Raw genomic sequence first — 14,895 nt, 5'->3', positions numbered from 1 at the left:
ACGAGAAAGCAGACTTATAAAGAGTCCATAATATTAGAGTACAAGTTTACATTAAGAATAGTCAAACCTGCAGTTTCCTCCAGAGAGATCTTTTCAATTTTAATCATACATATTCAGCATTTTCAAGTACAACTAGCATTTCACCTCTGATACTGTGTTTTACATTTTCTGGACTTTACAGAAAGGCAATAGAAATCATTTAGCCAAAATAATGTCATTAATCACAGTCAATCAAGTAACCATGAATGCAAATCCTCCCAAAAGCCTACTCTTCTGCAATATCTGAAAGCATATGTAATTATCATCAACTAAGAGCCAAGTATTTGCACACACTTATCTAGCAAAACCATACCATCCTGCTGGTATCTTTTTCATTTTTCTAACTCCTTGCTTTTGTTTTGCTAGGTCTTGCCCTTATTTAGACCACAAGGGCAAAAATTAGAAGCAACTGAATTTGGATACTTAAAGTCAGTATTTCAGAAAACTTTAAAATATGGTTCGTTACCTTTAGGGATGAGACCATCATTACTCTTTTCACCTTAGTGCAAGCCAAACCTTCTAGGACCTCAGTAAGTAAATAGCTTTGGATGTGTCATTCTGCACCTAAACTATTTAAAATCTGGGTTCAAGTGGTAACCTAAGTGGTCACCTAAAAAAAACATAACCCATAGACTGCAGGTGTCCATGGCATCCCTATTTTTTATCCCATAGTTTGGTAAATTCCACTGGAAACAGAGCCTGCAGCACAGGCAGTAGAAGCCATCCAAGCAGGTGAAAGTCCTTCCTGAATGCCTGCAGTCCCTTCCAGTCATTTCTCCAGAAGGTCTGGGGATCCCATACAGTGAAGACATCCTCAGAATTATAAATACAACAACATACAGTTGGAGTACTCATCCAACTTTAAATGCAATTAAAGGTGTAATTTGCAGGAAATATAACTGACTTACCATTCCTGTAAATATATTTCTGAAAATTTAGGACTATTACTAAACCTACACAGTTTGGACCACTAAGTATGCAAATTTTCCCCAAAGACACCAAAAAAATTCATGCCAGGCAAACACTTGTGACAGTTAAGAATGCTTTCACTTACAAGCAGTTGCTGTTCCTGTTCAGGCCTATACAGAATTAATTGTCACTTCAGGCAAGTAAAAAACCCAATTATTTTTAAGTGGAACTATTAGGCTTTATAGATTAAAATCTCTTCCAGCTACTGGATTTAGGCTCTTCTCATTCAGGAAAATTATTTACTAGGCCAAGACTCACTAACCCTCCTAGTACAGTTCACGTGCAAAGCTCTAATTTGGCTTAAATACAACAAATGAGACTAAAGTCTCTAAATGCTCAGTTTCTAGATGAATTCAATCACATCTGCAAACATAGTGAGAAAAATAACCATCCCATTCTCACTGCCTTCCCCCACCCCACGGTCCCAACAATTCTTGTGTTGCAAGTTGGTTAAAAAAATCAATTTAATACAGTAACACTCTCCCTAAAGTAAAAAGGAGTTTCATACTAGGACTTTGTAGAGGGGCAGGAATTGTTTTCTCCACAGGTACTTAGATTATTTGGAAAAGTGAAGAGCATTGTAAAATACATGTCTCTTTACACCTTATCTCTAAGTTAAATATACTGCAGTTCCTATTGACAAAGCCATTTTTCTTTGAAATAATCTGAAGTCATGCCTTGGATGCTGTACTTGTGAAATTCATAGATTAGCCCCTGCAAGCAGCACTAATTGATAATTAAACTCCTGTTGGGAATTCATTGTTTCTACAAGACCTGGATATCCTATACTCTTTTATTTTGCAGAGTGTTTTCTCAGTATGTTATGGCCATGCACAGAAGAAGAAACATGAACAAGAAAAAATTAAGTGGTGATGGAAAAATCTTTGCCAGCAGTAACCTCAGGTAAATAGAGTATACTTCAAATCATGCCTTGGAGTAAAAGCTCTCTTTAGACATTAGCAGCAGTTAGGACAAGAGGCTTTTTGTTGTTTACAACAATAAATGAGGTCCTGTTCACTTTCTTCAGAAGGCTTCTGAAGGACATGTAATCAACCTACACACCACAAGTCATTCCAGGTTCTTTTGCAGGTTTTGCTCAGTGACAAATTGTTGTGCCACTCTGACAAAATAAGAGTCTGCACTTGCAGAACATGCAATAGCAGAAAAGGTCAAACCCAGCATATAAATATACAGAACACAGGGTGTTAATTGCAGACGGAATAAATTAAAAGACCCCATATAACTAGAGGCTTTTGCATGTATATAATACAAATTACTTACTCTTTGCTATATTACAATTTTGGCCAACAACATAAATTACAGTTTTTAAATGAGTGATTTATATGAGGTAACAGAACAAAAAAAGGCCCCCTTCAAGATCTTACAAATACAAGATAACAACCAAACTGGGCAGTCTCAAACAGCTGTTTTTCTCCTGTGATGTCACAAAGTGCTCTCTCTCTGGTTACTTAAAATTCTTAACACGGCATGAAACTTAACCCTAATGGCTTCTGAAGAGGGAAAACTTCTGGAAAAGTTAAAATTAATGAGACAGTAAATAAAGCTATATGAAGTACAGTTAAACTATTTCCAGTACAATGCCCACCCAGCCAAATAAGCCAGAGCCATCTGGCATAAACACAGACACAAGCAGAATCTAAAGCTTGAGATGATATTTCCGGGGTGCTCTCAAAAGAATAATCATTCATCTGCTTTTCCATTTTGCAAAGAATGGATGGGTAACCTCGGAAATAGCTCATGAACTCATGCTTAGGTTCAACAGTTTGCAAAGCTAGTGCATATTGTAATACTGAAATTCAGATATGAGGAAAGGGAAGTATTATTCAGGCACAAAATTACTGTCACTAAAAAAAGAGAAAAATTATAACCTTGGAGAAAATGAAAAATATTTTTAATAAGTTAGAAGTGAAATACTTTTTATGTAGTCTAAAACTCAGTCTATAAAAAATAGCTACCTTCAACTGCTCCCTACTTCATCAACAGTACAGCTGTTAGAGAAGACAAGCTCAAACCTCCACAGATTTATTGGCTTTCCTGCTGATTGTTTCAAATATTACCTCTTCCCCAACAGCAGGCAGTTATTTTACCATTTTCATCTGATACATGGAGCTCACCATAATTAACTGCCTTGGGAGTCTGCTGGTTTGAGGATTAATGCTGTGTTCTCCTGTATAGGTCTTAGGACACAGGGTGCTTGAGTAGCAGAGAATACTTTTAAGTGGAATTATCACTCCTAAAAATTCAGCTACTGGTACGGTTTTCCTCCAAAGGGCTGAATTTATTATGCATGCTCTTGAAGCCATTTCACATATTGCAAGATGTTCATTGCAATCTATGCACTCATTTATATTTCATATTACACAGTGGTTTTCATGCATTTGCAAGTTCAGAATGAAGTCAAAACTAAGTTTTAAAACCTAGATAGTACTGTATTATAGTATATTCTACAAAAAATGAAAACAATCAGTGTTTAGACCTTTTGGTAACAATTACTCCAGATCTCTGTCTTGTTATTATCTAACAGCTCACCAATTGTCTGCCTTGAAAGATTAAAAGGCTCTTCAAAGAGATCAAAAAGTTCACTTAAGTGTAATGCGATTCCATTAGTTCAACCATTTAGGATGCTGTGAAAAAATCCCTTCAGTTGCTCTACTGAGCAAGGGAAATGTTAAAGCACTTGAAGATCTGTGGCAGCTAACCAGCAAGTGTTTATTGTAAAGGACTGCAAGGACCTGGACGTGATTCTTGTAAGTAAGAAATAAAAGAAAACAGAAAGATCAACAGCAAACCTGGCTTCTCCTCTGCGAAAGCTATTGGACACTGATATGGCAGAAGCATTAAAAACATTTAGAAGTGTATTATTTATGAAGAGTGTGTCATTAGGAATTTATCAAAGAGAGATTAAGGCTCACAAATTTGTCTGAATTCTCAAAGTGTGTTGCTGAATCAATAGATATAGATAAAAGACAGTGGAAATGATCTCCATTTCAACTTTTGATACTACGATAATTTCTTACAGCTCGATTTGCAGCTTCACCATCAGAAAACACAGCTTAAAGAGGGCAGGTACAGGACAACAGAAGGCCAAAGCACTTCTGCTTTGAAAGGAACACCAAGACTGGAAATGGTCTCCTACAGCATCCCAGTGAACAGGGATCCTAGTGAACAACTTCTACCTGCACTTTTCACAATTTAAAACAATTATTAACACCACTTGAGATCTGTGGTTCATATGAGTTCTCAGCCCCAATACTGTATTAATTTCTTATTCCAAACAGACATCCTAGGTTTAGGCTGGCTCATGTAACTTTAGACATTAAGGATATTAAACAGCATTTGGCACCAGGCCATCTTGTTCCAAAAGAAAAAAAGAAAAAAAAGAGAGAGGCTTGGCTGGGACCAAAGCTTTAACAACGAACCAATTACCCTAGGTAATTCAAATGAATGGCAGAGACATCAGGGGGGATATTCCTGATTGACTTCTACCCACAAATAAAGACTTGCAATGTTTACCCTTGCTCAAACTGAAAAAAAAACCAACTCAATACATGTACAAAATAATAGCAGACCTTGAATGTCTTCATATTAAGTGAATTAAGATAAATTAACATGGAGTATTGATATTCAGGGGTCACAGGCAAAAACTGGAAAACTAAGGCTTGGTAAAGTAATATACAAGTTGTAATTTTTCTTTACGTAACTGATGGAAAAATTCACACCAACAGAAGCAGCACATTTTATAAAACAGGAGTACTGTATCCAAATAGAAAGTGGCATAAGTTAGTGCTAGAAATCTACCTATATCAGTTCCAATAACACATTATTAAGCTCCAGAATTCTCAATTACTTAGTATGGCTATCTGATTCCAAAGAAACATTTTATATTCTACAGTGTGTGAGAAGAGAAAAAAAAAAAAAAGAAAATTCCATAACTGTGACAATTGGTTTTATTGATAATTTAAAATATTAATTGTAGAACCGGAAAATTGTAGCTTTTCCCAGAAACTTATAAAAAAATGAGAGTTGATATTTCAAATTGATTCTTCTTCCCCCAGAGGATATGAAAAAAGCTTAGGATAACCACTGCAAATTTAAAACACACTAAAAGGATAAGTAAACAAAGTAAAAGGATATTCTACTTTCTAAAAGGATAAATGGAATATATTTGGGTAATTAAATACTTATGTATATTTCAGACCTTGATTCTTCATGTGCCTAATGGAGTAGATTATTTAGGAAGGTGAGGAATGAGTATATACATATTTTATCACTTCCCCTTCATTTTGAGGATCCTGAGCATTCTAGACCTCAGTCTATTCTCAAATGAACATTTATAATAAAAATTTAGACCTGCTGCCCCAGCACTGCTATCAGGGCTATTTAACAAGCCTGAAATATTACAGTAAATTGTTCTCTTAAATTCTCTATACAAAAGAATGAGAGTACTAGGTTGAAAAAATCATTTCCCTATGACTGAATGTAGATATCAAATGCTAGTTTTCAGACACAGGTTTTGGCAACAGTTTGGTAATCATCAAGATAGTGAAGACAGCCCTAACAAGTATCTTCATCACACTGGATTAGATCTGAAATATAGGTCTATGCAGAAATAAGGCAGATCATATTCTGCTATGCATATTATTACTTTGCAATCTCCTTTCCTTATCAGGTCTTCACAAGTCCTCCTGTCCCAAGTTCAGCTATGAATTATAGATAATGTTCTGACAAAACTATTAAGAAGATGAAATAGCAGCCAGGCTACTTCAATACCTTGTATCTGAAACTTGAAACAAGAAGAATATATTTAGAAAAGACTCCCTGATGTGCTGGAGTTAGGTTCTGAAATAGAATACATCTAGTTTGAAGAACCTCAATAAATCTTTATTTTGACATACTAGCCCCTGGCAGAGAAGTGAATGCCAAGGAAATAAAGAACAGCAAGTAAATTACTATTGAAAACAGGAACATTACATACATTGCTGCTTTTGCAATTTCTGATTCAAATTCACAATTGTTTTTGTTTTGTTTTCTTCTTAACTAGAAAGGAAAGTCATTTAAACTTTGATTCAAATCTATAAGGAGCAGAGAGTTTATCACTTACTGTATCAGGCAAAACTCAAACTAATCCCACTAATAACCACATGGATTAATTCCTCATTTGCACACTTAAATAGGAACCAGCGGACTGCAGAATGAAAAAAGGAACTTTCTTTGAAGGCAGTTGTCAATTCTACCTTTTATTTTTCTTTAAAATAACTTATAATTATTAGTTACTTTATCATGGCTGTAAGACAGGCACATTTACTATGACACATGAACACACATTTATGTGTGTGAAGAATAATTTGCACACTTGGAGAATTTCTTATAGCACATATTTCTAGTTCTGCTATAAACCACAGCAACAGTGATTATTCACCTAACACAAGGTTTTTTGCACCTTGAACCTTTACATTTTCACCACACTGAAAATTCATCACAGTGGAACTTCCGTGAAACCTGCCAGCTTCACACAATGCACTTACTCCAGTGCACCTTTTACATCCAACATAGGAGGTCTAAAATAATTTAGGTGCAATTAGACACAAAAATTCATTAGCTGCAGGTGCACCTCAAGCTTCCAGAACTCCTGGCAGTCTCATCATTATGAGTCACCCTTCAGTGCATTAGCTCTAAATGAGCCAGATGTGTTGAAATATTTAAGTCCTTGTTAAAGCCTCCGGGGATTTTAGAGATATTCTTCCATTTGTAATGTATTTGCATATCTTGCTAAAGAGATACTGAGTTATGTACTCATGTTGAAGGCACAAAGGTTTCTACAAAATGCCTGAAAATACAGTCAGGCTTTCATTAAATCTATATGTTTTCTTTCTGGATAATATAGTAAAAGTAAACACAAAGTATTTAGTCTGTCTAATTTAGTTGAAATTAATTTGTAAGAATCTATAAAGGCATTTTCTCATTAGATAGTTTATGGGTAAATTGAGCTTTGGAATAAATAAAACCGTGATACATTTAATAAAAATTCAGTTATTTAACTCAGTTTGAACCACAAGTAAAACAAACAAAACTTCTAATAAATTTCCTAAATATTACAAAAATTTTGAGTGCACCTCAAAATATCACTGATATTAAATGACAAACCTAAGGTGCCTTCAAATGGCAGTGCAGTTCCAGTTAGCCACCCATACTGCTCTTTGAACACAAAAATGTATGCAGTATGTCTTCCACTCATGCAGCTCTATTCCATTTCCTAACTGCAGTAAGATGAGTTGGAATTAGTTAAACAAAAGTCATCACTTCATTCCATTTCAAAGATGACTACTCTAAAAAGACAAAGTAAAATGAGGTATAAGCAAATGCAGAGCAAAACCTAGGAAAGCAAAAGGATATTTACTGTGTAAGTCCATTTCTAGGAATGTGGATTATCAGTGCCACCATAAACTAACTGTACTAACAAGCTGGGCTGGTGCTTTTTCATCATTCTATTTTAGTTTATGACAGTACCTTCAGCAGCAGCAGACATCATACTGTAAGACAGTCAGCTGTTTCAATTTCAAATGCTTTACTACTGTAATTGGTAACTATATACTATTGCTACACTATGTTATATATATTACTTACTGTTTAGCAGTCCTTGAAATAATGTTATTCTGGATTTGGTCAGATACATGTTCTCTAAACTCATGGTTATTACCCTATCCACAGCCATACTGGACTTTCTTTATAAATCTAGATGCCAATTTAAGTTCTGTTTACTTACAAAGTCATTGTATCAAACTATTATGGCATCTATTGTATTCACACTTACAAGAAAATATTCAAGATATTGATGAAAAAGCTTGCTACATTAAAAATATAACCTCATTACAAAATACAATCTGTTGGTTTTCAGCTGGTTCTTCTAAACACATTAGGCCTTTCAGCAGGAAGCTTTATTTTTAACTGACTAAAAGCTTTTCCTCTGGTTACTAAGTGGATATCTCCAACATCTCCAACCAAGATTTTCAGCAGTAGTTTACATCACATGTATTTAAAAGTGAATGTGTATCTTCTATGATGCTTAAAGTATTCAGAGATACTTTTTTGACAAAAACATCATTTAAAAGGTACATTAATATAGTAGAGGGCAACTGCACATTTCTTGATGGCATGGACATCAAGGCTTTTATTTATTCAGTATTCAGGAAGGGAAGGGTGTGGTGGTTATGTATATACTGCAATTTAGTAATTGTAAATACACCTTCAGGTTGTGAAATTTAAGCAAGGACTCCAGGAAATTAACTGTAGTCTAAGGCTTCATTGTAGTTATATGCACATTGTATACACCAGTGGAGTAGGACTGCAACTACGTGATTTTCAACAGAATCAACTGTTTATATGATTTGAGTTTTCCTTATGGTATCAAAAATATAATGAAGCATTACCTGATGAACATTTACCAGCTAATATACATGCATTGCATACAGAGACACATTATCTCAAAAGGAACTTTGAAAATATTCCCTATCTGATTCAACATAGATATTTCTGCATAAAAATACCTCATCAGCAAGATACCACTGGCTCCAAGGCTCATTCCCCTCTGCAAACACAAATTCTAGTCTGCTTTTAAACAAATCTCTGTGCTGATTCCCATGATCTAGGGACCTTGTGTGAAACAACGCTAAAAGAAACCAGCCAATCAGAGCCAAACCCGAATGTCAAGCCGGGATTTCTCCTTTTCTGCAGAACAGATAGCTGAACTTCATGTAGATCAGAAAGGAAATCTTCCTGGGAAGCCTGTGTTAAGTGAAGCAAATCCAGCAAGATTCAAGTGAAGCTTGCTGATGCTTAGAAGCAAATTCTATAGAACTTAAGGTGTCAGCTTTTAAATTCTATACACTAACAACTTCAGCTCACACATGCCATGGCCATTCTTCCACAACAGCATTTGCTGAGTCCTATTTAAATGTCCTTTCAGAAGATCAGCCATCATGCCAACAAACTGTTGAGTTCAACATAAAAACATGGATTTTCACCTTCCTCTCTTGTCCATGTCTCTACATGTTTTAACATCCATGAAAAGAATCTACAGGAACAGCTTCCATGAGACTATCTCAGAATCTTGTTTTCATTCAGGTTACAGTGGCTGAATTTCTCCCTGTGTCAGCTAAAAAATGAAAGGCAATTTATCACCTGCTTTCAATCTGGAAACTAATGGAATCAGTTCTTCTGGTGAAGAAGGTTAACCAAGCTCTTCCATACTATTCCCTTATTCCTATATAGGAAGATTTTAAACCTTTTGAGTGAACAAGGTGCTAACATAATTTTACACAGAAAATTATTTTTGTAAGCAGATTTGCATTTTAAACACCATCTGCTCTCTTATATGACCTCTGGCTTTAAACTGAAACATTTCTTAAGATTGCACTGTTACAGTGAAATATTCTAACAAAGTGCAAATTTAATTTTTAACTTAATTAAAAGCAAAATTGCATTTTGCAGAAATATTCCTTCAGTAAAATATGAAATCTGAAGTAATTTTCTAGGAAGGTAACAATGTCCAAACATATTTGAAAACTTCACAGGTGAAGCAGACACAAGATTATAACACAAATTCACTCAAGAATTTGTGCCTGTGGAGCTTGAAGTAAGTTACATCATAAAAAACCCACCATACAAACTAAATAAAGATTAATATAAACTAAAGAGGAATTACTGAAATTAAATACAATTTGATTCATTTCATTACATAGAAGAAATTTTATTTCCTTTGATTTTTTTAGTACCACAGTAAAAGATAAAACATGAAAGTACAGAAGGAACCATCATAATCCTAAAAAACAAAGTCTGATGCAATTCAAAACAGGGACTAAGCAAGGAAGTAAACTTTTATCACTAGATTGTGTCTCTAACCAAGCCTGATAGGGAAAATCTTGTTTAAATATTTGTGCTTCTTCAAGGACCAAAATGCTATCACTGTGGGATGGGAATTTATCACATGAGGGACATCTATTTTCATTTGCCTTTCCCCCATCATGCCCCTTGCAAGATGATAACAAATCCCATTCATGCTGCCATTTTCACAGAAGTACTGGCACTTTGCATTGAAATGGAATTTTGCAGCAAAGGGAAAATGAAGAAGGGAAAAGAATTTCTCACTGGGTCCCAGCAGGACTTGCACTGCAGCATCACCAGCTATGACTCAAAGTGCCACCTGACTGCCCAGGCAGTCCAATAACAATTCTTTTGTTATCCAGAAAAAAATGTCTTTTTTTTCTAAATGAAAATTCTGCCAGAAATATTATCAGCAGTCTGGTAATGAAATTTTTCATACTGGATGTTTAAATGACAACAAACCAAGGCCAAGCAACTCCTCCTCCTGAACCCTTAAAATAAACATGCAGTAGAAGTGACTTTAAGAGTGCCTACAGCTTGTGTCATCTGCAAGCCTCTTTTTTCTTTAGAAATAAAGGTAAAAGAACTGATAAGAATTTTAGTTCTTAGATCAGCTAGAATTAATCTGCATTCTGATCATCAAAAAGCAAAAAGTACTTTTTTTGCTTCTCTCAGAAGGAGTTTAACTACAAATGCAGTTAAAATGTATTTTAGATAATCTTCCAGGAGAGTAATGAACTTCTGGAGCAGTGAAACACTCTCCATACCACTGAGGAGTTTGGTAAGGAAATCTTAACCTACTGATAAGAATTTGGTTTTGACCACAACACAAAAATTGACTAGGTTTTATTCCTTAATTCAGTTCTCCCTCATCTAGCATATATTATCCCCCGCTCTGATTTTGTTGATTATACATCTGCTGGTCTTGAGCATCCAGAAAAAAGGAAGAAGATGCAGAGAAATAAGCACTTCCAAATTAATCACCTTTATGAAGCACTGAATTTCAAATAAAAGAAAAAAAATGAAAACGTTACTAAGCCTGGAATAGAAAAATAGAGAAGCATCTTTCAGTCATCAGAAAACATTTCTGAGTACCTTTTTTTTTTTACTACAGAAATAATACCACTAGATGCAATTTCCATAGGTCCTGAACACTGTCTTGCTCCTCCTTCTATGAACCCAAACAGAAGAATAACTTCAGAGCTGCCAAAGCACACTCTGCAGTATCCTACTGACAAATCATTTTATTGTTACACAAAAAAAAATGAAGTTATCACAAAAATGCTCAATCATAGACTTGTCAATAATCCTTCAGGAGAAATATGTTATATCACCCCTCTCAAACCACTGAAGAGATCTGACTTCTAAAAGCAATTCTTGGACTGGTATCAAAATTGCCTTGTTGATTGAACTATGCATACATGAAAGCAAAATTAGGACAAAAAAGATTTTCTGAAAACCAGCATCAGAGAAAACATTTTTTCACATCCACTTAACACAAACTTGTCACAAGAGTATAATTGCAAACAAAAATGTAATTTACCTATAACTACATCATGGCCGTCAACCAGGCCTGCAGAGAACAGCTCCTGAGAAACGCCATCTGCTGTGTCTGTCCAAAAGGTGAAAGGAATAAGTGTGAGAGTCCAGAAAAACAACAAAACGTATCAGTCATCCAATGCACTTCAACAAAAATATATATTTTAGTTCCAAAACACCCAGGGAGGCAGGATTGAATTCAAAATTATCTTTAATTAGGAGGAAAAAAAGATAATTATCTTATCAGCCTCTGCACAGCAAATCACATAAGGTAATGATTCATTGCAAACCCCCACAGACCTCTCCTGGCCACCAGCACTTCTCTCTTATCTAACTACATCCTCATACACATTTTGCAAGTTCAGTATCTTCACAACCAAGAAAATAAACTATGCTTTAGCGTGGTTTTCTTTATGCCCTCCTTTGTTGTGCATATCTAAGCAGAAACATGGTTGACTAGGCTTTCTTGTTTGTTGCAAGTGGCATAAAGGACTTACATCAACAGTCATTATTTTGAGATCTAGGTTTTAAATAGCTTTTAAGTATTGTGAATCAGGAAATTCAAAGCTTTGGGTAGATTTCCTATTAACTGTTGTACCTGAGTGGGTGAATTCCTAAGTCTCTGTGACTAGTACTTGCCCTGCATAAAGACCTTAGAAGGCTTATATGTAAGTAGGCAGGAACAGCAGGAACAAGCCGAAATTCTAGCTAAATCTCAACTGTAATCTGGCCCCAGCACCAAACACCCTAATGGAGCTCATGCTTTGAGACAGTTAAATGAAGTTTTATCATTTCCTCAAGAAACACACACAGGGAAAAGCAAGGTAGCTGAGCCAGCTGCAGCTTCTGGAGATGAGAAGCAGAGCTGCCTTCTGGCTGTCTCAGTGAGTGACTATAGGAACAGTCTGGTCTATCCTCTTATTTCTGACCAAGTAGGAATTCTCAGATGGCTTAAGTAACTGCTTCCCAAGTAATTCTTTTGGCAAACTGAGATGTTCTGTGCCAAATTAAGTAACAGGCCTTCTTTGTTTTTACTCATTGCCAAAATCAATGAGAAAAGCAGGTAGACAACACAGAATAAATCCATGCACAGAACTACTGCACATGAAAGATACTATGATTTACTGTGAAAGAGACACCTCTTCCAACCTGGATTTAATTTTAGGTGAAAGCTCTTTGAAGGCTTCTCTAAATAAAGTGAATACTGACTTCTAAGGAATATAAAATAGGTTCATAGTTCAAAGGGTTGCAGATTAACAAGGATGATACCTTCTTACTCAAAATATTAGCCTTCTATACATTTCATCCCAGTAACACTTGATTTTTTCAAACAAAGGCCGCTGTACAAGTTCTTACAGTTCTTAGCACCGGAAAGCCTACAGTTCTATAAGTATGCAGCAGAGTTTAAAGTTTCAATACCAGAATTTCTTTCTGGTGATAATACCAAAGCTAGAGATACAGCTAAACTTTCAGCTGAAGACAGCATTTGAAAAATGGTGTGCACTGTCGTTAATAGACCATCTTTTACTATAAAAGGGAAAGAAGCTCAAATATTACTACCATCACCACGTACACTTTTATGGCTACTATATTCTATTTCCTACAATGTTTTCCAAATGTGAAAATGGAAATACTGCTAGGCAAGATCTTATATACCATATAGATAATTTCAATAAGACATGAAATTGATAAAAGTATACTGTGAATAAAGTTTTCTAATATATATATTATGCAACCTTGCCACTAGAATTTACATACATTTGCAATTCCTACTCCACTGAGGTTCCATATAAAGCTCTGCACAGTAGGAAACATTCCAGAGAGGCAGTCTGCATGAAGCATAAGCAGTAATCCATTTCTGAAATGCATTTTTAAGCAGTAAGAGAATAATTCAGTTGCAGGAGCCTTACCTCTGCCTGGAGTAAACTCAAACCGTATGTCATTAAGTTCTTTCCTGGAGTTCCTGAAAAACAGTCAGTGCGTACATTAAAATGTAATGAAGGACAGAACCACTATTCAGTTCCTACACCCAAAGAATACCTCTGGCATTGACAACCACATTTTGTGTGTTTTCAAGAAAATACTGCTCTCCCAAAGTACACAGACTGGAAAGACTCCATTGCATTTTCATGGCAGCATTTTGGGAAAACTAGCAGAAAAATATGCTTGAGTTGAAAATGCATTCAGTACCATAAAGGATAAAATAAAGTCCTCTGATAAATATTTTCCTTTTCATATTCAAAAGACATTGTGCCATATTGACTCTAATAGTTCAACACAGTTTGAGCCAGATACCTTATCCTCCAAGGACAACAGTAGATTCACTTGGACTTAAAGCTCCTTATTTGGGGTCACATTTATACAAAGATGTTTAAGAGACAAAGTATCCAGCAAATGTTAAATGCTGAAAAGTAGTGGTAATGCACAGTGTTTATAAAAGGGTAAATTCTTTACTCCAAATGAGTAAATTCTTTCACTGACCATCCTTGTCTCAGCAGTGAGGTTCCACCTACACATAAAATGAGCAGTAAAATGTTAAATCCCAAGGTTTTTTTGTCTTCCTGCTTGCCTCAAAGAGTGTTTTAACAAGTTCAGTGTGTGATACAGTCTTAAGGGAATTAATGGCAATGTTATAGAATTCCTTTACAGCCTTATACTGTGCCCCATTCCATGCATGTTTACAGCTTCAGGTTTAGTTAATAATTTCTTCCATCAACAAAACATTTGCCTCTGCAAAACAGACGTCCATCTCGTTTTTGGAAATGACAAGTCAGCTGAGCTCAGGGAGGAACCTAATTGCTGTAGCCCCTCTTTTTCCAATGAATAGCTTAATCTACTTGAAATGCTAATGGCAACAGAATGTGCTTTGCAGTTCATTATTCTTCTCCTCAGCAAGGAAACTGTATGCAAGCTCCTATTTCAGCATACCAGGCCATGAAGTCTTGCTGTGGGAAAGCTAAATCCAATAGGTAGGCATATTCAGCTCTGACTTACATCTATTACTGCTTGCTAAATACTTCTAGGAATATTACAGAGCCAAAACCAGCATCATACAGAAACACAAAAGCCAGAATGACTGGCAGCACACACAACAGTAAGAGAGCAAACCCTAAAAAATGAGTATGCCACATGCAGTGCTTAAAATGAAAAGTACTCATTTACTGAATCTACTAAATGCTTCAAAGCTAAAGGAGTTTTGGGTTCCCAAAATACTACTCTAAATAAAGAACTATAGAAGTTAAGATCACTAACACAAAGCTGCAGATAATGAAGCTAGCCAGCTTCATTATCAGCTTCTTTCTCTCTCTCCTAGAAAAATATGAATGGCTTTCTGTTAAAACAAACAACAACAACAAAAAACATAAAAAACATCAACTTAAAGACCTATCTCCAGGTTCCCTTTTGACAAAAACTGTTTTCCAAAAAAAAGGAAAATGCACAAAAACT

At 35.5% G+C, this 14,895-nt stretch overlaps 1 protein-coding gene across 3 annotated transcripts in view; it reads right to left on the bottom strand.

Annotated features, from left to right (window-relative positions):
* Nucleotides 1–14,895, bottom strand: part of STK39 (serine/threonine kinase 39) — a 75,698-nt gene that overhangs the window by 6,447 nt on the left and 54,356 nt on the right. For all 3 annotated transcript variants that reach the window (XM_066553645.1, XM_066553644.1, XM_066553646.1), the window contains 2 exons: nucleotides 13,359–13,411; nucleotides 11,453–11,521 (listed from right to left, as the gene is read on the bottom strand). In XM_066553645.1, the coding sequence (XP_066409742.1) occupies nucleotides 11,453–11,521; nucleotides 13,359–13,411 (122 nt within the window). The remainder of the gene's footprint in view (nucleotides 1–11,452; nucleotides 11,522–13,358; nucleotides 13,412–14,895) is intronic.

This window comes from Molothrus aeneus, chromosome 7 (assembly GCF_037042795.1).
Source record: "Molothrus aeneus isolate 106 chromosome 7, BPBGC_Maene_1.0, whole genome shotgun sequence".
NCBI classification, from domain to species: Eukaryota; Metazoa; Chordata; class Aves; order Passeriformes; family Icteridae; genus Molothrus; species Molothrus aeneus.
Note: the sequence above shows the minus strand (reverse complement) of the source record. Positions and strands in the feature narration are given on the sequence as shown.